This window comes from Anomaloglossus baeobatrachus, chromosome 10 (assembly GCF_048569485.1).
Source record: "Anomaloglossus baeobatrachus isolate aAnoBae1 chromosome 10, aAnoBae1.hap1, whole genome shotgun sequence".
Taxonomy (NCBI): domain Eukaryota; kingdom Metazoa; phylum Chordata; class Amphibia; order Anura; family Aromobatidae; genus Anomaloglossus; species Anomaloglossus baeobatrachus.
This window is the reverse complement of record NC_134362.1, coordinates 32,763,575-32,789,261: the sequence shown is the minus strand read 5'-3', so window position 1 is coordinate 32,789,261 and position 25,687 is coordinate 32,763,575. Positions and strand designations below refer to the sequence as shown.

Genomic DNA, 25,687 nt, shown 5'->3' with positions numbered 1-25,687 from the left:
TCGTGGAGCCGAATCACAGGAGGCAGGGGCTTTGCTGGAGTGGGACGATCTGCATGCGCTGCCGTGGGGTCTGTGCTGGCAGCCGTGGGGTCTGTGCTGGCAGCGGTGGGGGTCTGTGCTGGCTGTGTGGAGCAGGGCGTTGTGGTGAGTGACCCAGATGTTCTGTCGGCGGTGCGGGCTTCAAAGAAATGGCGCCCAGAGTCGTCGCGTGCGCGGATTGAGCTCTCGATTCAATGACAAGCCGAGATCTCATCTGTGCACGCACCACCTCCGGGCGCCATTTTCCTTAAGTCCGCTGCTGGGAGATCAATGGGCTAGAGGTGGCGTGTGCGCAGATGAGATCAGGAGCCGATAGCCCCATCTGCGCACGCGCTGACTCCGTGCGCCATTATTTGACGCCAAAGCATCTGGGACACCCACCGCATCTCCCTGCTCCACACAGTCACCGCAGCCAGACGCTCATTCTCCACCTCCCAGTAAGCTACATTCAGATTTTTTTTAGACTCACCCCTCATTCTCCTCCCAATTTTTTGGGAGGAAAAGTGCGTCTTATAATCCGAAAAATACGATATCTTACGCCACTGGCTTTGGATTTTTGTGGCCAGTGGGTGTTCATTGGATCAACCTATGACCTTGGTAGAAGTGAGTGGCGTTTGCTCCGATCTAGAAAGGAGATTAATTACTTAGATTTTCGGGGATTTTGATAATTTTAGGGGCCATCGCCTTATTAGGGTTTGTGTTTTGGAAGAATCCAGGCTCCAGACCTTTTTTCCGTGCTGAATTATATAACTAGCATTAGGCTGTCGTCTCTGATCCCGTTGCACGGCTGAAGTTACGCAGTCTTACAAGATCTGTTATGTAAGAAATCACTGTAAGCGATCCGCTTGGAATAGACAGAGTGTGTAAAGTTTTGCAATCTGTTCTACTACTGCAATAGGTGTAAAATACAAAATCGGTCATCTTGGATTTAGATCCAGTTCCTTTTTAGGCCAATGAGTCTCCAGACTACGAAGCGAGCCCTCTGTAGTCAGATTTTGCGTTCGTGCTTTACTTTTCGGTTCCTCCTTTTTGGTAATTTACTTCAGAGGAGAAAGCAGATGAAATGAAGTAACATATACGGTAATAATCTATATTTCTATGACGCCAACATTCTACACAGTAAACAAACATAAGTAACCATTCTAGAAGATACAATAATTAAAGTAAAAACAAAGACAACCCTGCTCATAAGACGTGAAATAAAGGTATTTCAGCTCACCTGCCGACTCCACTGCTGTGATCTCCTGGGTGCACGGATCCGCTGGAAGGTCCAGGCCAGCCAAGGTAATGGGAAAATAGAACGAAGGAAGGAGGGATCCAGCACAAATCCTCGTGGTTAAAAGTAAAAAAACATCCTTTATTTCAAAAATTTAAAAGATCATCAGAGACCCGAAGTAGGGAACATATTTACAGTGGGCGCATAGGCGCATAGGCAAACTTTACGCGTTTCGGACTGGGGGGGTAAAAACAACAGAGTCCTTAATCATAAGTGACTTCGGGTCTCTGATGATCTTTTAAATTTTTGAAATAAAGGATGTTTTTTTACTTTTAACCACGAGGATTTGTGCTGGATCCCTCCTTCCTTCGTTCTATTTTCCCTGCTCATAAGAGCTTACAATCTACAATGGGGTGCGGTGGGGGTGACACAAGGTATAGATGCTCATTTACAACGACGGTCCAGCCATCTCCAAAAAATGGGATAGATAAAGGCTGCATGAGCCGGTCACCAGCCAGTATTTGTGGTGGAGTTTGAGGGAGAATTATGGTCTGAGAAATACTTGAGGGGGTATCTTTGAATTGACTTCGATTAGGGAGGGTGATAGGCCACCTGAAAAAGATGTGTTTTTAGGGAGCGCCTGAAACTGTGCAAGTTGTGTATTGTCCTAGTTTCTTGGGGTAGAGCATTCCAGAGGATTGGTGCAGCTCGGGAGAAGTCTTGGACCCACACATGACAAGATGAGACTGCATAGGGTTTGTTTGTAGTCTGTAACTTCGGAGACACACAGCTTGTGTATAGAAGCGGTGAACGCAAAACGGACAGTGATTTTTTTTTTTTTCATTTACACTATTTGAAAAGTTGATCATTTTTGCTACTGTCTGGCAGATTAAATGGTAGGTTACATAATGGGTTGGACTTAAAGAGGACCAACCACCAGGATTTTCATATATAAACTAAATCCAGTGCTATACTGGCGCTATCATGCCAATTCTATACATACCTTTAGTTGTGGGATCAGATGTATAGTTTTTGAAATAGGGGCAAGTAAAGTTTGTGAAATGCACCGTTGTTTGATAGCAGCTACAGAATAGCAAATAGGTGGGTCAGGTTTTGATACTTATTCCCACCCGTGCCTGTCCTTCCTCCCCCTGTCTGTTATTAAAGGGGGAGGGACAGGGGCGGGAATAACTAGCAAAACCTGACCCACCTATTAGATATTCTGTAGCTGCTATCAATCAAATAAAAGTGCATTTCACAAACGTTACTTGCCTGTATTTCAGAAACTATGCATCCGATCTCACAACTAAAGGTATGTATAGAATCAGCATGATAGCGCCAGTATAGCCCTGGCTTTAGTTTATACAGGAAAATCCTGGTGGCTGGTCCTGTTTAAGGGGTGCTTCACACACAGCGAGCTCGCTGCCGAGATCGCTGCTGAGTCACGCTTTTTGTGACGCAGCAGTGACCTCATTAGCGATCTCTCTGTGTGTGACACTGAGCAGCGATCTGGCCCCTGCTGCGAGATCGCTGCTCGTTACACACAGCCCTGGTTCGTTTTCTTCAAAGCCGCTCTCCTGCTGTGACACACAGATCGCTGTGTGTGACAGCAAGAGAGCGACAAATGAAGCGAGCAGGGAGCAGGAGCCGGCGTCTGACAGCTGAGGTAAGCTGTATCAAAGATAAACATCGGGTAACCAAGGTGGTTACCCGATATTTACCTTAGTTACCAGCCTCTGCAGCTCTCACGCTGCCTGTGCTGCCGGCTCCGGCTCTCTGCACATGTAGCTGCTGTACACATCGGGTTAATTAACCCGATGTGTACAGCAGCTAGGAGAGCAAGGAGCCAGCGCTAAGCAGTGTGCGCGGCTCCCTGCTCTCTGCACATGTAGCTGCATTACACATCGGGTTAATTAACCCGATGTGTACTGTAGCTATGGTAGGAGAGCAAGGAGCCAGCGCTCAGTGTGCGCGGCTCCCTGCTCCCTGCACACACAGCTGTGCGCTGGTAACTAATGTAAACATCGGGTAACCATACCCGATGTTTACCTTAGTTACCAGTCTCCGCAGCTTCCAGACGGCAGCTCCGTGCAAGCGCAGCATCGCTTGCACGTCGCTGCTGGCTGGGGGCTGTTCACTGGTCGCTGGTGAGATCTGCCTGTTTGACAGCTCACCAGCGACCATGTAGCGATGCAGCAGCGATCCTGACCAGGTCAGATCGCTGGTCGGATCGCTGCTGCATCGCTAAGTGTGAAGGTACCCTAAGTCTACCTTCAATCTTAAGCTATTTAATAGTTGCATAGTGTTTATCATTCTTCAACATCTATATTTGATTCTTGATTATCTGGAAGTTTCATACGGAACTCTCAAAATTGTCAGCCTATAGAATGTTATTATTTTACTTTCTATTTGGTGATTGATCTGTTTTGACTAATAATTAATTGCAGGGTGAACCTATAGTGGGGACAGATGTGGCAGCTAAGATCCCAGTGCCAAATAAGAATACTCCAGCATTATATCTGGCACACGATAGGCGCAGAGTCAGTTACAGATTTTGTATTGGGGCTCCGGAGCTTGATTTAAAGGGAACCTGTCACCAGAATTTTCGCTATTAAACTAAAAGATTCCCCTTCTGCAGCTCCTGGGCTGCGTTCTATAAAGGTTCATCTTGCTACTGGCCCCCCTTTCAGACCTAAACAACAACTTTATAAAATATTACCTTTTGCTATGGTAATGAGGTTTGCTGGCCCCGGGGGCGGGCTGTATTTTGTCAGTTATCCCCCCTCCTGCCGCTGTTCGCCGTTCCCCAGTGTTCATTTACATAGATGAGGCCGCCCCCCTCATCTTCCGCAGTGCTCCGGCAGTCTCGCGCATGCGCAGTGACACTATCACGGGGCTGAGCACTGTTTTGAAATCGTGAGCGCTGGTGATGTTATTGCGCAGGCGCAAGATTATGGGCGGGTACTTGGATGATGCTGGTGAAGACATTCACAGCGCCGCCCATAATCTCGCGGCCGCTCAATAACATCACCGGCGCTCGCGATTGAAAACAGTGCTCATACCTGCGATAGTGCCACTGCGCATGCGCGAGACTTCAGGAGCACTGCGGAACATGAGGGCGGCGGCAAACAGCGGCAGGAGGGGGGATAACGGACGAAATACGGCCCGCCCCCGGGGCCAGCAAACCTCATTACCATAGCAAAAAGTAATATTTTTATAATGTTATTTAGGTCTGAAAAGTAGCAAGATGAACCTTTCTAGAATGCAGCCCAGGAGCTGCACAAGGGGATTCTTTTAGTTTAATAGCGAAAATTCTGGTGACAGGTTCCCTTTAATAGTATACAATGTTGCCATTTCCATGACCGGTTTCCCCAAGGATCGATCACCTTCAGGATAAGGATTCATGGCTGTCAGTCAATAATTTGACATTGGGTGTATAAATCTGAATTGACTGTTTTCCCCTAACCGGGGATTGAAATGAGTGAAGCGCAGCTCTGAAGCCATAGGCGCTAATGTGCAGAGAGAAATGCTGCTCTGAAGATACTGCTGTTAATGAGCTCTTGTGGTTTGCTAATTCCCCAGTATTGGAGTAAGACAATTGTCTATCCTTGATGTGAATGTGCCAAGCTGGGGGGGTCAGTTGTACGTGGAGACCCCGGCCTGTGGACCGGTGCTTGTGCACTGCAGCGCCCAGCATGTGTCTCACTGTAATTACATCATCTTGTGTTCTGTTTATTCGTTAAAATGAGTCCCTGTGCCACATAATGGCGGCTTTTTCTAGTGCGCTGGGAAAGCAAATAGACGTTTGTAGAGCAGTTTGCATATTTACTTGGCAGGGAATCAGGAGATAATGGAATAGGAGCGATGTTTCTGTACAGAATCATTTCCTGAAAAATACTTTCAATTAAATGAGAATGTCTGTGTGTTCTGTCAGCGCACACATACCGGCCAGGGAAGATCTCCTGCAAAATGCGGGATATTGTGTCCTTTAAATTTGAAACTTTTTTCATATTCAGGGGGTGTGAATATTTTTTTTAGTAAGTATTTATTTTATTGCTACAGTGCGGCTAATAAAAAAAAAAAAATATATATATATATATATATATATATATATATATATATATATATATATATATATATATATATATATATATATATATATATATATATATATAATCTCTATATCTATCCAATTTTGGGTATACAGCTGCCGTGATGAGCTGTGCAATCCTTTGTGTTTGGATCCTGTGATCACATGTCACCTTGCTCTTGTTATCCTTCCAAATGTATGTTGTGGCGTTATATATAACAGTTGGTTTATAATCTGTAACCATGGAGACACATGAGTTTGCATAGGCGCTGTATACACAAGTTTAATAATTGGAGCAACGCATTTCGGTTCCTGTAGTTTTTACACTTTTGTGCTTTTTTTCAGTATCCGATCTCCAAGAAGAGGGCATCAATGCCATCAATCTGCCCCTTAATCCGGTTCCTTATGAATTGGACCCAGAGGATACCATGCTGGGTGAGTTATAGTCCAATCACTTGTATTTGCTGGATATTGATCACGTCTTTTATAATTAAAATATATATATGATATTTTTTTTTTTTGTCATTTTTATTATTATTTTAATTGTTAATTTTTAGTTTTATTTTCTATTTTATTATAATTATTATTTAAACCATTATTACCTTATTTAATTTCATTATTTTTTTAATTTTATTTTTTGTTTTTATTATTATTTACCGTATTTTTTGCTTTATAAGACGCACCTTTGTTCCCCCAAATTTTGAGGGAAATTAGGGGCTGCGTCTTATAATCCGAATATACGGGGAGGGGTGTATATGTGTGCGTGTATATATATATATACGTGTGTGTGTGTGTGTATGTATGTATGTATGTATATGTGTATGTGTATAGAGATATATATATATATATATATATATATATATATATATATATATATATATATATATATATATATATATATATATATATATATATACACACATACACACACACATAATATAACATAATATAAACTGCAGGGTCCAGGGGAGGTGGGGGCAGCTCTGGAGCGGTGCTGGTGGTCTGGTGAAAGCTGCAGGAGGGAGCCTTTGATCTCTTGCTCCCGCTCACATAATATAATATATAATAATATGCAGTCCATCACCGTGGTGCTGAAACCGCACCGCGGTGATGGGCTGGGGCAGCGGCACATATTAGATCTGCCTGCGCCCCCCTTTGATGGTACATGATCCCCCTGTGTTAGATATGGCCCCCATACTGCTGCCCAGAGTAAAATAAAAAAAGCTTTACTTACCTCCAGCGCTGATCTCCCGGTGTCTCTGCTGCCGCTGCGATCAGGCACGCAGAGATATCACTCTGCTGTGCCGATCACATGACCGGCACCGAGAACCAGGAAGTGCAGGAGTAGCAGCACCGAGGGAGACACGAGGGAGGACAGCACTGGAGAAGGTAAGGAAAGAGTGTTTGTTTTATTTTACTATGGGCAGCAGCATGGGGGCCATATCTAACACAGGGGAGGTGTGCCATCTATAGGGGCCATGGGCAGCACAGGGTGACGTGTGCAATCCATAGGGGGCCATGGGCAGCACAGGGGGACATGTGCCATCCATAGGAGACCTGTGCCAGCTGTAGGAGACGTGTGCCATCCATAGGAGATCTGTGCCAGCTGTAGGAGGCGTGTGCCATCCATAGGAGACCTGTGCCAGCTGTAAAAGGCGTGTGCCATCCATAGGAGACCTGTGCCAGCTGTAGGAGGCGTGTGCCATCCATAGGAGACCTGTGCCAGCTGTAGGAGGCGTGTGCCATCTATAGGAGACCTGTGCCAGCTGTAGGAGATGTGTGCCATTTATAGGATACCTGTGCCAGCTGTAGAGGACGTGTGCCAGCTATTGTAGACGTGTGCCAGCAATAGGAGACTTGTGGCAGGCTGCCAGCAATAGGGGATGTGTGCCAGCACAGGGGGACATGTGCCATAAATAGGGGACATGTCCCCCATTGATGACACACATACCCTATTGCTGGCACATGTGGCATCACTGGGGGACGTGTCCCAGCACAAGGGGGCTATATTCAATATAAGGGGGCCATATCCAGATTAAGGAGGGCTAATTTTAGGATGGGGGGGGCTATGAAGGATATATACTATATATGATTTGTTAGACTCACACTGGCATTAGAAGATGGACCCCATTTAACATTAAAAAAAAAATTCTCTTTTCCTTCACCAAATTTGGGGGTGCGTCTTATAAAGCGAAAAATACGGTAAATCTTTTATTATTAATATTAATTACTATAATAAAAAATAAGAACATTTTTATTAATACAAAAAAATAAAATAATAATTTAAATAATAGTATAATTATTATGTTTGATTATTATTATGAGAACAGAAGAAACAGAGTCTTTGATTTTGCTTCTTAAAAAGAGCCCATACAAGCCAAGTTTAGAAATATTAAATATTTTATTAAAGTGCTGTTGGGTACAAAATTACATAAATATTTATCTGGACCAAGGGAAAGGTGCTGAAGGGGAAAGAACCCCACGTGTCCCGGAGAGTAATGAGGGATAATTATTCCTCAACTCCAACAATCTTAACATCTTTTTGACTCACCACATTGGTCTACGGGCCATCGATTTTCTGGACATCCGGATTTCAATTGAACACAGCGGCATGGTATCCACTAACATCTTCCGCAAGTCCACTGCGGTGAATGCTCTGCTCTCCTTCATGCCACCTCGGGACATCCACAGTCCACAATTAACGCTATTCCGACTGGCCAGTTTTTGCGGTTGCGCAGACTGTGCTCGTCGGATCGGGTTTTTGAAGTTGAATCACGGGACATGAGGGAGAGATTCGCTAATAGGGGCTACAGCGGTAGATCTATAAAACGGGGGTACCAGCGAGCGAGATTCTCTCAACGAGATAAATTGTTGGTGGAGAAAAACATTTCAGCAACAAATTCTAAACCTGTGGCCAGGTTTATCTCCACCTATTGCCGCCAATGGGACCAAATAAGAGGGGTGCTGAGTAAACACTGGGGGGTCCTCCAGACCGAATCCTCCCTGGCTGGATATCTTCCAGCACATCCCCTTATGACAGCCAAAAGGGGTAGGAGTCTTAGGGACACTTTAGTACACAGCCACTATGTGGCTGCAGTACCCCCCCTTTTTGGCTGTGGTCCCCAACGGGTTGGTTGTTACCCGTGTGGTAGCTGTCGGGGTTGTCTGAACATCATTCGGGCCACTCATTTCTCCACAGCTGATGGGAAGAGAGAGTTCCGGATCCGAGAGTATATCTCCTGCAGCACATCTGGCGTAATTTATTATGCCATGTGTGGCTGCGGCCTGATATACGTCGGTTTGACTTCCCGTGAGCTCAAAATACGCACAAGAGAACATGTGCACGACATCCTCGCAGCCAAGGAAGTCACAAATCCAGACACCTTGAAAGCGATACCCCGACACTTCAGAGTGGCTCACAATTGTGATCCAAAAACTCTGAAGATTCGAGGTATCGACAAGGTCCACATGGGTATTCGGGGTGGAGACATTAAAAAACGACTGGCACAGGTCGATGGCCGCTGGATTTTTACTCTGGGAACCATGTCTCCATATGGCCTCAATGAGCGCCTCACCTTTGCGCCTTTCCTGTAACCTGATGTCTCATTGGTATTCTTGATATTGTCCCCTTCCCAGTGTGACCGGTTGGTCTGTTATGAGATATATATATACCCCTTGTTGAGTTTTATTGATCGCTCCTGTGGTCCGGTTCCTCTTTTTGGGGCAGTCCTTATGGTCCTCAATTTTAACAGTGTGTGTCTTTTCTTGCTCTTATTTTTGTTTAGTGATTGGGCACTTAATTCCATCTTCCTCGAGAGGCCGCCCCCCTTCCCCTTCCTCCCCCCTTTCCTCCCCCCCTTTCCTCCCCCCCCTTTCCTCCCCCCCCTTTCTCCCCCCCCCTTTCCTCCCCCCCCCTTTCCTCCCCCCCCCTTTCCTCCCCCCCCCTTTCCTCCCCCCCCCTTTCCTCCCCCCCCCTTTCCTCCCCCCCCCCCCTTTCCTCCCCCCCCCCTTTCCTCCCCCCCCCCTTTCCTCCTCCCCCCCTTTCCTCCCCCCCCCTTTCCTTCCCCCCCCCTTCCCTCCTCCTTCCCTCATTCCCTCATCTTGTTTACCCTCCTCCTTCCCTTCATCCTGTCCCGTAACTGGGCTGAAATATATGCACTAGAACGGATGGATTGCAACTATCAAGAATTACAATATGATCACCTATATGCTGGAGTCCGGTACACCTCATGGATAATGAAGATATGGTGTGCTAACATTATCCTGTATATCTCTGGCCATACGGACTCTTATGGGGCAAATTCCTGTATTATTGTTAAAATATCATTCACTTCAAAATTTGTTGCATGTGTTAGGAATGAATTTTGTATGATATTTTGTTTCCTTCCCTATCTCTCTCCTATATAAGTGGTTTGATGGGGTATGGTGGATTCCCCTGTACTTTTCTGATCTTTTTTGCTCTTCCTCCATTGCTTTCGATCCCCTTGTGGCATGGGATAACTAATGGATGATTTTTTCGGTGTTTCTGCATGCTTGGGTAAGCAGCAGTCGCCCCCTGTTGAGGAAGGAGGGGTAGGTGTGCTGTGAGGTGCCATGGGGCATGCCCGTTGCCCTGACATCACCGTGGTGGGATTCCTGTGTTGATCATGGGGCGAGTGATCCCTGGCCGCGTCACACAGAGAGGATTCTCCTTACCTTAGCAGCGAGCAGCATTTCTCCATGATTCAGGAGGTGGGGGAGAAGGAGAGGGGCGGTACCCTGTGACGCGTCGTGGGGCGTGCCTGTTGCCCGGATATTGCTGCGGTGGCGTCCCTAACAGCGGGGCCGGGACAATACTGGTGACGTCACAGGAAGTTTTCTTCCGTCCGGTCTCCGCTGTGGACGCTGAATCCGGGCGGGCTTCCGGTCTCCGGTACTTCCCATGACGCGTCCATAGAGGGTGTAGTCTCGAGGTATTTTGGGTGCCTATTTAAGGTCAGAACATGCACACTTTTCTTATCCGTCCCCCGACGAAGCATACCTAAACGCGAAACACGTGTTGGGACGCTGGTCCCCCCGTGTTTACCCCGGTGTTTAGTGATCTTTAACTGGTGAGTAGCGCTGCCTTTTACTATATGGTTTTTGGAATGTTTTTTCCACTTCATGTGGATTTCCTCCTATTATGTTGTGATGCAGCCCTGCTTTTTGGTCTTGGGTAACCACCTGTTAATCGATCTTAGATCACAGTTGAGGAATAATTATCCCTCATTACTCTCCGGGACACGTGGGGTTCTTTCCCCTTCAGCACCTTTCCCTTGGTCCAGATAAATATTTATGTAATTTTGTACCCAACAGCACTTTAATAAAATATTTAATATTTCTAAACTTGGCTTGTATGGGCTCTTTTTAATAAGCAAAATCAAAGACTCTGTTTCTTCTGTTCTCATCATCCATGAGTTGTTGCTTCAAATTGTGATTTGGTGATTTTTCTGTGTGTCCTGCATGTCTCAATAATTGATTTATTATTATGTATTATTTTTTTATTGTTATTTATTTATATTCTACAGAGGAGAATGAGTTGAGGACCATGATTGACCCCTTCTCAAGAAGTGACCCCCGACTACAGGAGCTCATGAAGGTAAAACCTATGCCTTCTGTTATGTCCCTACACCATAATCAATGGCCCATGACTTTGTAATTCACCTTGCGTTTTAATTCCTTAGTATTTTCAGGATCTCTGCTGCTAACACCCATTTGCTACCTAAGGCCTCATTCACATACATGAAAAAATGGTCAGTGTTTTGGATCAGCGTACGGTCCGTGTCTGTTTTTACCATCAGTGTTTTTCATGGATGGATCAATAAATAAATTCCAAAGCTTCTCCTTTACCTTTCAGTGTTAAACATGTACAGTACACAGATGCCATCCGTGTGCAAAACGTGTTTTTCGCGAAAACCTAACTTGTTTTATCCCTTGTCATCTGTGCTGCCGGAAAAAAAAACGGACATGGGAATATCATCATAGATTGTAATGGGTAAGTGTTGTATCCGTGAAAAAAAAAAAATGGATACAACATGTACGTGCCACACAGACGTGCGAGTAACACCTAAGGCTGTGTTCACACTGTGCAATTATATCGCATTTTCTTTAGAGCAGTTTTTACGTCGATTACAAACCTAAAGTTTTGTGCACTTGATGAGTTTTTTTTTTTTGTTTTTTTTTCTCCCTGCAGATTTGGTGCAGAAAATAATCTGCAGCATTTCAACAGTTTTCCCTTCCAAAAGATGCAGAAATTTCTGTAACCAAATACTCAACGTGTGCACATAGCCTTAGACCGAGAGATTTATGTTTTTCAGTTTTATCCAGTCTAGACAATCCTCTAGCACAGGGGTCGGGAACCTTTTTGGCTGAGAGAGCCATGAACGCCACATATTTTAAAATGTAATTCCATGAGAGCCATATTCACCAGTGGAGAGAGGCGGTGGTCGAGCGGCTCAGAAGGTCCCAGGAGGGTAGGGTAGGTGATGCTGCGGGCACGGAGGAGGGGGGTGTCATGTCGCAAGAGGGTCAGTGTCGGAGGGTTTGCGATACTGCTGCGGGCTTGTGGGGTGTCATGGCGGCGGGCGCCATTGATCTGCCGTTGTGTTGCTTTGAATCTCCCGCAGTTGACGAGATCGACTTCAAGAAAATGGCCACGGTGCATGCGCAGATCGATGCAATGGACTTCAAAAAATGGCCTCGGAGTCGTATTTGTGCATGCGCCGCCTCCGTGGCCATATTCTTGAAGTCGATCTCGTCAACTACAGGAGATTCAAATCATTCCACAGTCTGACTGCTACTGGAGGCTCGCCGCCACGAAACCCCACAAGCAGCAGCATCGCCGACCCTGCACCACCACTGTCGCCCCAGTAAACCATATGTGGTTTGAAAAACGCACCCCCATTTTTTTCCCCCAGTTTTGGTGAAGAAAAGTGCGTCTTACAAACCGGAGAATGTTTGTTTTTGTTTTAAGATTTGTGTGCTTTCCAGATGCAGCCATCAAAAGAGCCACACCTGGCTCGCGAGCCATAGGTTCTCGACCCCTGCTCTGTCAGCTAATCAGCCTCCAGATTTATTACATTTTACCAGCATTGATATATTGTAACAAACATCCTTAGACTGAGGGATTTATATTTTTCCGTTTTATCCAGTCTACACAATCCTCTGTCAGCTAATCAGCCTCCAGATCCATTTTACCTACATTGATACATTGTAACAAACTTCCAAAAAAGATAGCGGCACTCCAAACCCAAGGAACAAATGCTTTGTTCCATCAACTTCATAAAATAATAGCTTCGGCAGTTTCTCATGTGGAGGAGGGGAACAGTAAGGTGCAGGTGCAAAATGCCGGATGTCGGCCGTTTTGTGCACACGGGCCTGTTAAAGAATGAAAGCAGAAAGTGTGCGGAACTCATGAGTACACAATGTTTATATATTTTATTCATTATTTATAATCCGGACAATTTGCAGCATGTTTATCTGCCATATATCCTTGTGCTTCTAACCATTTTCCTGGGACTCCGTAGACAGCCATATTGTCAGTTGCTGGTGTAGGCGGCTGTGGTTGCGCCATTGTTGGACTGTATTTAGGCAGTTTAGCCTAATTTCATGCCCTCCCATAATTTCGGGTTTGTTTTATGCCATCTCTTTTGCTTCTGCACGTTTTACATATGTGTGATATTAGATGTCTGCATAATAGCTTTTATAGCTTTTAAATGTGCTTCCAGTACAATGGTCGCCGCAGACAATGGCGCTTTTAAGTGAATAACTGGAATGTTTTCTCGGCATTATTCTCGTAGAGTCTTTGTATCACTCTGCGCGTTAAACAAATCCTATACAATGCGGCGGAATTGTTTTATGCATGCATTAAGTGCACGTGTTCATCTGTTCCTTTCCGTGATTTGACTAATATCCTTGTAACTCGTTTAGAAAGTGTAATAGAAATTGGTCAATGCGCCTGCACCCGTGGGGTCAGCGGAATAAACAAACTGTCGCTGCGACGTCTCGGCAATTTTCGCATTATCTTGTTAAGTGTATGCTTTGCTTTGTCACTAAAAAGGATTTCTCCCACAGAAATGGATAAAACGTTTCCTTGATATGAGGCCGCTAATGTTTGTGACTTTGTCTGTCTCCCCAGGTTCTAATTGACTGGATTAATGATGTGCTGGTGGGAGAGAGAATTATAGTGAAGGACCTTGCGGAGGATCTCTACGACGGGCAGGTTCTGCAGAAACTTTTTGGTAAGAAAATAGACTGAATAGAGTAGAAAAATGGGGGAGGTAAAGAGTTCATGGACGACTGAGTGAAAACATCTGGGGTTTATATTACACAGGCACAATAGTAGGCAGAATTGTCATATAGAAGTTATCACGCCATTAATCTGGAACAATGGAGAAACGATGTCACACTGCGCAGGAGACAACTTCCAGGAGAGGAACAAAAAGGTTTTATTATCACATTATAGGCTGAGGAGAGATGAAGGATGTAGTCACGTTGCAGGTGCCCTTCATAGGATACGGTTATATGAGCGGCTTCTGTCTTATATACGAGTTCTTGTCATTAGGTGACATGTATATAATACTAGCTGTAGTACCCGGGCATTCGTTGCCCGGGATAGTAACTGTCTTACTCTCTCCCAGTCTGTCTGTCTGTCTGTCTCTCTGTGTGTGTGTGTGTGTGTGTGTGTGTGTGTGGCTCTCTGTGTGTCTGTCTCTTTCCCTGTCTGTCTGTTTGTGTCTATCTCTCTGTCTCTGAATCAGTCTCTCTGTCTGTCTGTCTCTCTATCTCTGTGTCTGTCTCTTTTCCCCCCTCTGTCTCTTTTCCCCCCTCTGTCTCTTCCCCCCCCCTCTGTCTCTTCCCCCCCCCCTCTGTCTCTTTCCCCCCCCTCTGTCTCTTTCCCCCCCCTCTGTCTCTTTCCCCCCCCTCTGTCTCTTTCCCCCCCCTCTGTCTCTTTCCCCCCCCTCTGTCTCTTTCCCCCCCCTCTGTCTCTTTCCCCCCCCTCTGTCTCTTTCCCCCCCCTCTGTCTCTTCCCCCCCCTCTGCCTTCCTCTGTCTGTCGCTCTGTCTCTTTCCCTGTCTGTCAGTCTGTCTGTGCCTATGTCTGTCTCTCTTTCTGTCTCTCTCTATCCATCTCCCCACCGACATCTTATTGCCTCATACATAAGCTTCTTATACTAACAATTTATTTTGTTACTATAGCAACCAATCACAGCTCCTATTAATAAGCTGTAGCTCCTATCTCCATTGACTTTAATGGAGACAGGTGTTTTGGAGAGTAACTGTAAAGCGCTGGGTTAAATTCTCTTGTCAAAACATAGTCTATGACGTTCCCTGAGTCACATGAGGCGTCTGTGCAAAATTTCGTGATTGTAAATGCGACGGTGCGAATTCCTTTAGCAGACATACACACATACATACATACACTCAGCTTTATATATTAGATATACATTGTATCTGCATCAGAAAATACATATGTTGTGTCCTCTCTTAGTGCAGGTGTATAATACATTATATTCAGTGCATTAGAGATTGTATAATGTACACCGAGTAAAAACCGTTTAGAATATTTACAATATACATTGTATCTGTGGTCATTGTATTATACATCATAGCTAATGTCTGTACTTTGTATCGGATACAAGTATAAATATAATGTACATATCTGATGTCAGTACAGTATTTACACTTCTCACAAAGAGTTTGGGATATTTGGCTTTGGGGTGAAATTTCAGGGTGATCCTAAAATGCCCTCTGACCTTTTCAGGTGAACTTAATCTGACCTTCTTTGACCTTTTTAATGCTCATGTCCAACTGTTCAATGTTTCAGGACTTTTTGCACAACTTGCTGTTTTCTAACCAGGAACTTAATGGCAAAATTACAACAGATGTTTAATCCATGAATCACCCAATAAATATTGTGATTTAATTAGAATTGATGTTAAACCGTCCTCCTCGTTGTGCTGTTCACATATTGACCTCATGAGACCGAGAAGACGCCTAACAATTGATCAGCAGCACCGCACCATTGTGAGGCTTCCAGCAGGATGGTCTCAGATGGAGGTGGCCACTGAGCTTAGAGTGTCGCCAGCAGGTTGCACAGAGACATAGAAAGACTGGAAAAGTCACAGAAAGGCAGAGAAGTGGCCACTTAGCTTACAGTGTCACAGAGTGTCATCAGCAGGTTGTACAGAGCTACAGAGAGACTGGAAGAGTCATGGAAAGGCAGAGACGTGGATGTCCTTTGGCCACATCCCACACTGATGACCACTTAATTGTGAATAATGCACTTCAGAACCGGATGATGAATGCCACACAACTCCAGGCACATTTAAGGGAGGTGAGTGGCCCCCCAAGTGTCAGATCAGACCATTTTGAAACTGTTTACATCAGCATGGTCTGCGTGTTAGACAACCTGAAAGGTCCCTAACCACACCACCAGGCACAGTTGTCATCTACGTACCTGACCACAGCACCACCACCACCACCAGGTACAGGTGTCATCTACGTACCTGACCACACCACCAGGTACAGGTGTCATCTACGTACCTGACCACACCACCAGGTACAGGCGTCATCTACGCTGGACGAGGGACCAGGGGGCCTCGCTGAGCAGAAATGATGGCTGCCACCGATTATGTTGGAGGCGTAAGGGAGAGGGCTATGTAGCAGCCACTATTGCCACCAGACAAGCCTTTGGTGGTGGTGTTACAGTATGGACCAGTGTGTCTAGTCACCACAGAACGGCCCTACACTCTGTGACTGGTAGAGTGACAGCCCCTACTACTGGAATAACCTCATTAATCCAGTCATTGTGCCCCGGCATGAACAGCACCGGCCTAATTTCATCTTCATGGACGGCAATGATCCAACTCCTCAAGGTCACATCATTTGGGATCGGCTGCTGGAGACTGAGGACCTCAAATAGTGAGGCTGTACTTTCTCCAGACCTGAATCCCATAGAAAACCCATGGGATCAGCTGAGTTGCCGTGTAGAGGCTGTAACTCTGTACCCCAGAACCTCCAATGACCTTAGGGCCACCCTTCAAGAAGGGTGGGATTCAACCTCTGCAGACAGTAACTCCACTTGTGACCAGCAGGAGGCGACATTGTCAGCTGTAATTGATTCTCAAGGCCAAATGGCAAGTTATTGCGACATTGACATTTTTGAGTGGTATACCCACCACTGGTGCTGGCTTTTTTTTTCCTGAATAAATTATTTGATGAGGAAATCACAATTGCTGCTTCTACTTAAATGCCTGACTGTCATGATAAAATATCATTGTAGCGGGAACTTTTTATGTTTTCCATTCATTTCACCCAAAAGCCAAATATCTCAAACATTTTGTGAGCAGTGTATTATACCTGGTGTCAGACTAAATACATTATACAATTTTTGCTGTTTGTATAAATACATAATATGGGGACCAGTATTGGGACATGTGTCTGAATCCTAGATTTCAGATTTTTTCATTTAGTCCCATTGGTGCAAGTGTATAACAATCAGCCATGCCGTTGTCTTTACTACCATGTGACAGAGCGGCCGGTGGTGCAGAACTCACTGATACCAGTGCAGTCCCGTAATAGGAGCCACTGGTGTAACTTGTCCATTCCTGACATTTCTCTCTCCTGAATATTCCCCATCACCTGTGAGTGATATTATTGAAAAGTGGAAGGAATCGCAGCTGCTCATCCATGAAGTGGAAACCCCATAACGTTACATAGCGGTGGGCTGAGTGCTGAGGAGCAGAGGGCAGAAAAGTCACCACCGCTCTGCTGACCCCATAAGTGCAGAGTCCAGATTTTCTCTGGTATTAATACAGTGCCCGCCGGGAGCTTCATGGCCGAGCCGCTGTAACCGTGCACCACCAAGCACAATGCCGAGCCGCAAATCACCAAGCACAATGCCGAGCCGAACATCACCAAGCACAATGTGCAGCCTTACATCACCACAGCACGATGCCGAGCCGTACATCACCAAGCACGATGCCGAGCCGTACATCACCAAGCACAATGCTGAGCCATACATCACCAAGCCCAATGCTGAGCCGTACATCACCAAGCCCAATGCTGAGCCGTACATCACCAATCACAATGCCGAGCCATACATCACCAATCACAATGCCGAGCCATACATCACCAATCACAATGCCGAGCCGTACATCACCCAGCACAATGCTGAGCCGTATATCACCAAGCACAATGCCGAGCTGTGCATCACCAAGCACAATGCCGAGCTGTGCATCACCAAGCACAATGCTGAGCCGTACATCACCAAGCACAATGCTGAGCTGTACATCACCAAGCACAATATCCAGCCGTACATCACCACAGCACAATGCTGAGCCGTACATCACCACAGCACGATGCCGAGCCATACATCACCAAGCACAATGCCGAGCCATACATCACCAAACGCAATGCCGAGCCATACATCACCAAACGCAATGCCGAGCCATACATCACCAAACGCAATGCCGAGCTGTGCATCCCCAAGAACAATGCCGAGCTGTGCATCCCCAAGAACAATGCCAAGCTGTGCATCCCCAAGAACAATGCCGAGCCGTGCATCCCCAAGAACAATGCTGTGCCGTGCATCACCAAGCACAATGCCGAGCCATACATCACCAAGCACAATGACGAGCCGTACATCACTAAGCACAATGCTGAGCCGTATATCACCAAGCACAATGCTGAGCCGTATATCACCAAGCACAATGCCGAGCTGTGCATCACCAAGCACAATGCTGAGCTGTACATCACCAAGCACAATATCCAGCCGTACATCACCACAGCACAATGCTGAGCCGTACATCACCACAGCACGATGCCGAGCCATACATCACCAAGCACAATGCCGAGCCATACATCACCAAACGCAATGCCGAGCCATACATCACCAAACGCAATGCCGAGCCATACATCACCAAACGCAATGCCGAGCTGTGCATCCCCAAGAACAATGCCGAGCTGTGCATCCCCAAGAACAATGCCAAGCTGTGCATCCCCAAGAACAATGCCGAGCCGTGCATCCCCAACAACAATGCTGTGCCGTGCATCACCAAGCACAATGCCGAGCCGTACATCACCAAGCACAATGCTGAGCCATACATCACCAAGCACAATGCTGAGCCGTGCATCAACAAGCACAATGCTGAGCCATACATCACCAAGCACAATGCCGAGCCGTGCATCACCAAGCACAATGCTGAGCCATACATCACCAAGCACAATGCTGAGTGTACATCACCAAGCACAATGCCGAGCCGTGCATCAACAAGCATAATGCTGAGCGTTGGATGCAGTGGTGTAAAGCCGCCACCACTGGACTCTGGAGGAGACATGTTCTGTGCAGTGATGGATCACAGTGCTGTATAATCTACGTCTGTTGGAGGAATCTGGATTTGGTGACTCTGGGAGAAGGTTTCCCCCCGACTGCATTGTGCCCGCTGTACAGTTTGATGGAGAAGGGAAAATGCTATTGGGTGTTTTTCAGACGTCAGCCTCAGACCCTTAGCTCCAATCCTATGCTGGCTTTTTACTTTCGCACGTTTCACGTATGTGATATTAGAAGCAAAATCTTAAATCTTAATCGCTGTGGACAATTGTCTGCTTCCAACTTTGTGGGAACAGTTTGGGGATAGCTTATTTTTGTTCCCAGCGATTGAGCCCCAGGGCACAAAGCAAGTTCCATAAAGGCACAATTGGGGATATTTGGTGGAAAAGGCTCAGAACCCGGACCTCAACCCCATCCAACACCTTTATGACGAACTAGAAAAGAGTTTCTGAGTCCGGCGTCTCCCCAACATCAAAGTCTGACCTCACAAATTCCCTTCTGGATGAAGAAGCAAAAATTCCCAAAACTCTTCCAAAATCTTGTAGAAATCCTTCCCAGAAGAGCGGGAGCCGTTCTATCTGCAGAGGGGCCGACGCCGACTCCATATCAATGTCTATAGATGTAGAATGTGAATTCGGAAAAGCTCCTTTAGGTGTAACATAGAACTGTCCTTATACATTGTATAAATACATATAAACAAAATGCTCCATAACACCATACAATAGGTAATGTGGGTATAGATGAATTCCCACATAAGGCACAAACTCAAAACCATAGTATTTTAGGAAAAAGAACATAGTTTTTGAAGTGCAAAAAATACAAAAGTTTGAGACACAAGGTGAACGTCCATAAAAGCATATTAAAATACCAGGGCTGAGCTCCTCATGTATATCAATAGGGATTCATGATGTGAAATACATTAGAAAGTTTTACAAAGTGAATAAGATGTCAGTATATAAAAAAACTCCATACGTATATCCATACTGCACACAGCATCACAAAATCCCATATACAAAATTATGGCATACAGAAAGTATCAAGATAAAATACTACCAACAGCGATGGTAAGGTTGGATATGGAGGCCGGTCACTGGAGTATACCTCAGCAAAACGCCCGACGTACGTTTCGAAATATTGGTGTAATTCTTCATCAGGTGAAACATACGTAGGGCGTTTTTCTGAGGTATACTCCAATGACCGGCTTCCATATCCAACCTTACCATCGCTGTTGGTTGTATTTTATCTTGATACTTTCTGTATGCTGCAATTTTGTATATGGGATTTTGTGCTGCTGTGTCCAGTATGGATATACTCCAATATGAAGGGGTTTTTTTTATATACTGACATCTTATTCACTTGTGAAATACATTACAGTGGAACCTCGCTCAACGAGTAACCCAGTTAGCGAGTATTTCGCCTAACGAGCAAAGCTTTCTGTAAATTTGCAACTCTGTTTATGAGAAAGCCTTGCTGTACGAGCAAAATACTCACCGCACACACTTCCGGTTCTGTACATCCACCACGCTCTAACCCGCTCTTGCAGTCCACACAAGCACGCACAACGCACACATACATATTATGCTCACTTTACCTTCTGTTCCCTTGCCGGCTTCCTGGAACTTGCATGTATCGGGTAACCAAGGCGACCGATGCCGGACCTTCAGCTCTCAGCGCGCTGACGTCAAAGGCAGGAGCCGCTTGCCTCTGGCTAGCGTGCTGCCTTTGAGAAGCGGCTGACAGGGGAAGGTCCTACCTTCCACAGGATGTGTATCCGGTAACCATCGCGACGAGGGAGGAACTTCCCCTGTCAGGCGCTACTCAAAGGCAGCGCGCTGGCCAATCAGAGGCAAGCGGCTCCTGCCTTTGACGTCAGCGCGCTGAGTGCGGAAGGTCCGGCATCGGTCGCCTTGATTACCCGATACACGTCTTGTACGAGCGAACTGCAAGTTCCAGGAGACCGGCGAGGGAACGGAAGGTAAGGTGAGCATAATCTGTGTTTGTGTGTGTGTGTGTTTGTGTGTGTGTTTGTGTGTGTGTTTGTGTGTGTGTTGAATGGCACAATAGGGCACCAGGATGGAACATTTAACAAGTTGTGGAAGGAATTGTCTGCATTGCAATGATTTCCTATGGGAAATTTTGCTTTGCTGAACGAGTAACTTGGTTAACAAGCACACTCCCAGAACGGATTGTTCTCGTTAACCAAGGTTCCACTGTATAAAGTTTTTTACAATCATGAATCCCTATTGATATACATGAGGGGCTCGGCCCTGGTATTTTAATATGTTTTTATGGATGTTCACCTTGTGTCTCAATAAACTTTTGTATTTTGTGCACTTCAAAAACTCTGTTCCGTTTCCTAAAATTGTATAAATACAGTATATTTATAAACGTGAATACCAGGTGTCGGTATATACATTATTCATACATTTGGTGTTACCATAAATACATGTTGTCTTTATATCTGATGTCAGTGTAAATACGGGCGGCACGGTGGCTCAGTGGTTAGCACTGCAGTCTTGTGGTGGCTCAGTGGTTAACACTGCAGTCTTGCAGCGCTAGGGTCCTCTGTTCAAATCCCACCAAGGACACCATCTGCAAGGAGTTTGTATGTTCTCCCCGTGTTTGCGTGGGTTTCCTCCGGGGTCTCCGGTTTCATCCCACAAAACAAAAATATACTGATAGGGACCTTTGATTGTGAGCCCCAATGGGGACAGTGTTGCTGATGTATGTAAAGTGCTGTGGAATTAATAGCGCTATATAAATGAATAAATTATTATTATTATTATTATATATTAGACATTGTAGCATCGTATTGTGTCAGCGGTTTTTCGTCCTGTATACATTCCATCCAATATAAATAAGACTCATTACCGCCTCCTTGGTGTCATTTTTCCGCTTTTTATTTAATAAAAACTATAATGACATACATGATCTGTGTAACCTTCCCGTGACCCGGCATACAGATGTGTCTCCTGGGCTCCAGGCTTCATGTTCAGTCTATAATTTCCTCTGTAAAAAATGTAAGCTCCATCCACGCTTATGTTACAACCCAGCGACCCTGTCTGTGTTTTAATATGAGGCTCATTGATTTCCAATGCAATATCTCAGCCTGTAGATGGGGCCGAAAGATGCATCTGAGCTTTCAGCGGCTCGGCTCCTGGCAAGGTCTGATCCATCCACTCGTGTCTTTTCATCTCCGTGTGCTTGAGCCACACACCGGCTCTTCAGTGTGCACAGCGCTTCAGCTTTTAAGTCCGGCTTATTTTCTTTTATAGATTTTTAAAAATGTTTATATATAGTTACTTTATTATGGATGACAATATAAAACCATATTTTGTCCAGCCGGTTAAGTTTGTTTTTTTGTTGCAAAATGTTCAAAGGAAAAGAAATGGTTATCACTGCTGCAGCAAAGCTCCAGAGTAGCGGCTTTTCTTGGGTACTGCAGTATGTACACTATATTAAAAGGGCTGCCAAAGCAAAGTTTTTTTCCAAAGACTTGCAGCTATAATGTCACAATGTGACTGTAGGATAGCAAGGAATATGGAGCTCCTATACTGTCCCACACACTAGAGGACCCTAGGTCCTCCCTGTCCAACGGATTACCCCCAATGGGGGAGATGCCAGAGTCCCGTGCCTTACTATTCTCCTGACAAGAACTAAACTGTTCTCTCCCACCCCCAGGGAAGGAAGGGTTAGGAGTGTGATGGTAAGGCTGGACTCACACTTGCGAGTGCCTTGCATGTATCTCGCGTGAGTCTTGCATCACATCACCCGACACGGCCTGCTGCTCTCTGGACAGGAGCGGTTTAGCTGCATAGAGATACATGCAGCTGACCCACTCCTGTCAGGAGATAGTGCGGCCATGCCAGGGGATGCGATGCAAAACGCGCCCGAGATACATGTGAGGCACTCACAAGTGTGACTTCGGCGTAACACAGATAAAGATAGGGGAAAAGCAAAACTCAGACACGCTGCAAACTCACTGGAGCAAACAGTAAGAGACTAAGAAGAAAAGCAAGAGCATGAAGGCAGCAACAAAAGTATATCAAGGGTTAACACCACTAATGCACACAGCAAGAAAGTACTACAAGCACCAGTAAGTCTGGATCACAACACCTCATCAGACCAGTATAGAGAAGCTATAGCTAGCATTAAAGAATGTGTCCAGTCATATAGGAGGGGAGTGAATGTGACTGTCTCTTACAACATGTGATCAAAGGAGACTAACAAGCAGCCCAGCAGATCCTGCCAAAGTGTGTGGGTCAATGCCCGACTTAAGGGGGCTTTACACGCTACGACATCGCTAATGCGAAGTCGTTGGGGTCACGGAATTGGTGACGCACATCCGGCCGCATTAGCGATGCCGCTGCGTGTGACACCTATGAGCGATTTTGCATCGTCGCAAAAACGTGCAAAATCACTCATCGGTGACATGGGGGTCCATTCTCAAATATCGTTACTGCAGCAGTAATGAAGTTGTTCCTCGTTCTTGCGGCAGCACACATCGCTCCGTGCGACACCGCAGGAACGAGGAAGCTCTCCTTACCTGCCTCCCGGCCGCAATGCGGAAGGAAGGAGGTGGGCGGGATGTGACGTCCCGCTCATCTCCGCCCCTCCGCTTCTATTGGGCGGCGGTTCAGTGACGCAGCTGTGACGTCGCTGTGACGCTAAACGAACCGCCCCCCTTAGAAGGAAGGCGGTTTGCCGATCACAGCGACGTCGCCGGGCAGGTAAGTACGTGTGACGAGTCTGAGTGATGTTGTGCGGCACGGGCAGCGATTTTGCCCGTGTTTCACAACAGATGGGGGCGGGTACCTACGCTAGCGATATCGGGACCGATATCGCAGCGTGTAAAGCGTCCTTTAGCCTGCACTGATCACAGACATCAGAAAAGTTAGCAAGCAGAGTGACAATCTGTAGTCGCCACAGATCGTGACGCCGCCATGACAGTTGACGAATTTTGTAAAAATCTATTTGTGACATATAAAAGGTAACAGACTAAGTGATTCTCACCTGTCGGCACCCATCTAAATCCGCAGTTGACTAGTGTAGAGAAGCTATAGCTGGCATTAAAGAAAGTGTTCAACCAGCAAGAGGGGAGTGAATGTGACTGGCTTCCCAACAGCATGTGATCAAAGGAGACTAACAAGCAGCCTAGCAGAGATTAAAGGGGGCTTTACACGCTATGATATCGTTAATGTTTTATCGTCGGGGTCACGCCGTTAGTGACGTACATCCGGCATCATTAACGATATCGCAGCGTGTGACACTTTTGTGCGACCTGAAACGATCGCAAAAGCAGCCAAAATCGTTTGCCGTGGAGAGGTCGTCCTAAAACCAAAAATCGTTTAACGCTCATTTGCGATGTTGTTCCTCATTCCTGCGGCAGCACACATCGCTGTGTGTGACACCGCAGGAGCGAGGAACATCTCCTTACCTGCGTCCACAGGCTATGCGGAAGAAAAGGTGGGCAGCATGTTTACGTCCCGCTCATCTCCGCCCCTCCGCTTCTCTTGGATGCCTGCCGTGTGACGTCGCTGTGACGCTGCACGACCCGCCCCCTTAGAAAGGAGGCGGATCGCTGGCCAGAGCGACGTCGCAGAGCAGGTAAGTCTATGTGACAGGGGTGCGCGATTTTGAGCGCGACGGGCAGCGATATGCCCGTGTCGCACAAAAGATGGGAGCGGGTACGCACGCTAGCGATATCGGCAATGATATCGTAGTGTGTAAAGACCGTTTAACTCTTGCTAGCCTGCCTAAGTCTGAGGGTTGACGCTTGAGTCTGCCTGCACTGATCACAGACTTCAGAGAAGTTAACAGGCAGAGTGCCAGAATCTGTAATCGCCACAGATCCTGACGCCGCCATGACAGTCAATGTTTGTAAAAACCTATTTATAACATATGAAAGGTAACAGACTTAAGTAATACTCTTCTACCGGCACCCACCTGATTATGGAGTTGACCACTCGGTGGTCTGCACTGACATAGGCAGAGGAGATGTCACCATTCTGCCTGTAGCAGGATCACTATGTTCTGTGACTGGCTGCAGCGGTCAGGCGTCTTGAGCAGAAAAACATCCAGTGACAGGCTGCAGCTAATCATAGACTGCAGTGACCCTGCTGCTGGTTGAACTGTAATGTCCATGACTGCAATGGAAGAGTCTGTCTGCAATAGCTTTTTACTCTGCTCCTCTCTTTCAATCTAGAAAAGCTGGAAGGGGAGAAGCTGAACGTGGCCGAGGTCACACAGTCCGAAATCGCCCAAAAGCAAAAACTGCAAACTGTCTTGGAGAAGATCAATGAGACCCTGAAACTTCCTGCAAGAAACATTAAGTGGAATGTAGACTGTGAGTTCCCACTACAACTCCTCGCAACTACTTACCCCCCCCCTGTACCCTGCACCAACACTTGTCAGAGTGGTTTCCATTAAGGTTATGTTTCATTGCTCCTAAAATCCTCAGAATCGATCCGGCCTATAAAGCCGTAGACAGGAAAGAATGTCTTGTTGTCACTACAACCTGCTTCAACATCTGGGGATTGATGGAGTTAAAAAGGATTGTCCAATATTAGAAAAACATGTCTGCTTTCTTCCAAGAACACCATCATCCCTCTCGTGCTTTGTATGGGATTGCAGGTCTTCTTAATTGAGGTGAATGGGGCTGAGTTGTAATACCGCTCATAACCTGAAAACAGGTGGGGCAGTGTTTTTTGGGGAAAAAAAATGTAGCCATGTTTTTCTATTGTTGCGAATGTTTTGTACTTGTACCAAGATTTAAGGATAGATACCTATGTATTTTAGCCATATCACATCTAAACACAATAACCATAATATTCTCAGCTTTATGTAATCTCTTATATTGCAGCTGTTCATGCCAAATCCGTAGTGGCCATCCTCCACCTTTTGGTTGCCTTATCTCAGTATTTCCGGGCCCCTATCAGGCTTCCTGATCATGTGTCGATACAAGTGGTGGTTGTACAGGTAGGCAAAATTTG

General features: G+C 46.1%; 1 protein-coding gene across 2 annotated transcripts in view; it reads left to right on the top strand.

Annotated features, from left to right (window-relative positions):
- Positions 1-25,687, top strand: part of PARVA (parvin alpha) — a 76,281-nt gene that overhangs the window by 35,698 nt on the left and 14,896 nt on the right. For both annotated transcript variants that reach the window (XM_075326677.1, XM_075326678.1), the window contains exons 2-6: positions 5,691-5,780; positions 10,892-10,962; positions 13,501-13,603; positions 24,901-25,041; positions 25,558-25,673. In XM_075326677.1, the coding sequence (XP_075182792.1) occupies positions 5,691-5,780; positions 10,892-10,962; positions 13,501-13,603; positions 24,901-25,041; positions 25,558-25,673 (521 nt within the window). The remainder of the gene's footprint in view (positions 1-5,690; positions 5,781-10,891; positions 10,963-13,500; positions 13,604-24,900; positions 25,042-25,557; positions 25,674-25,687) is intronic.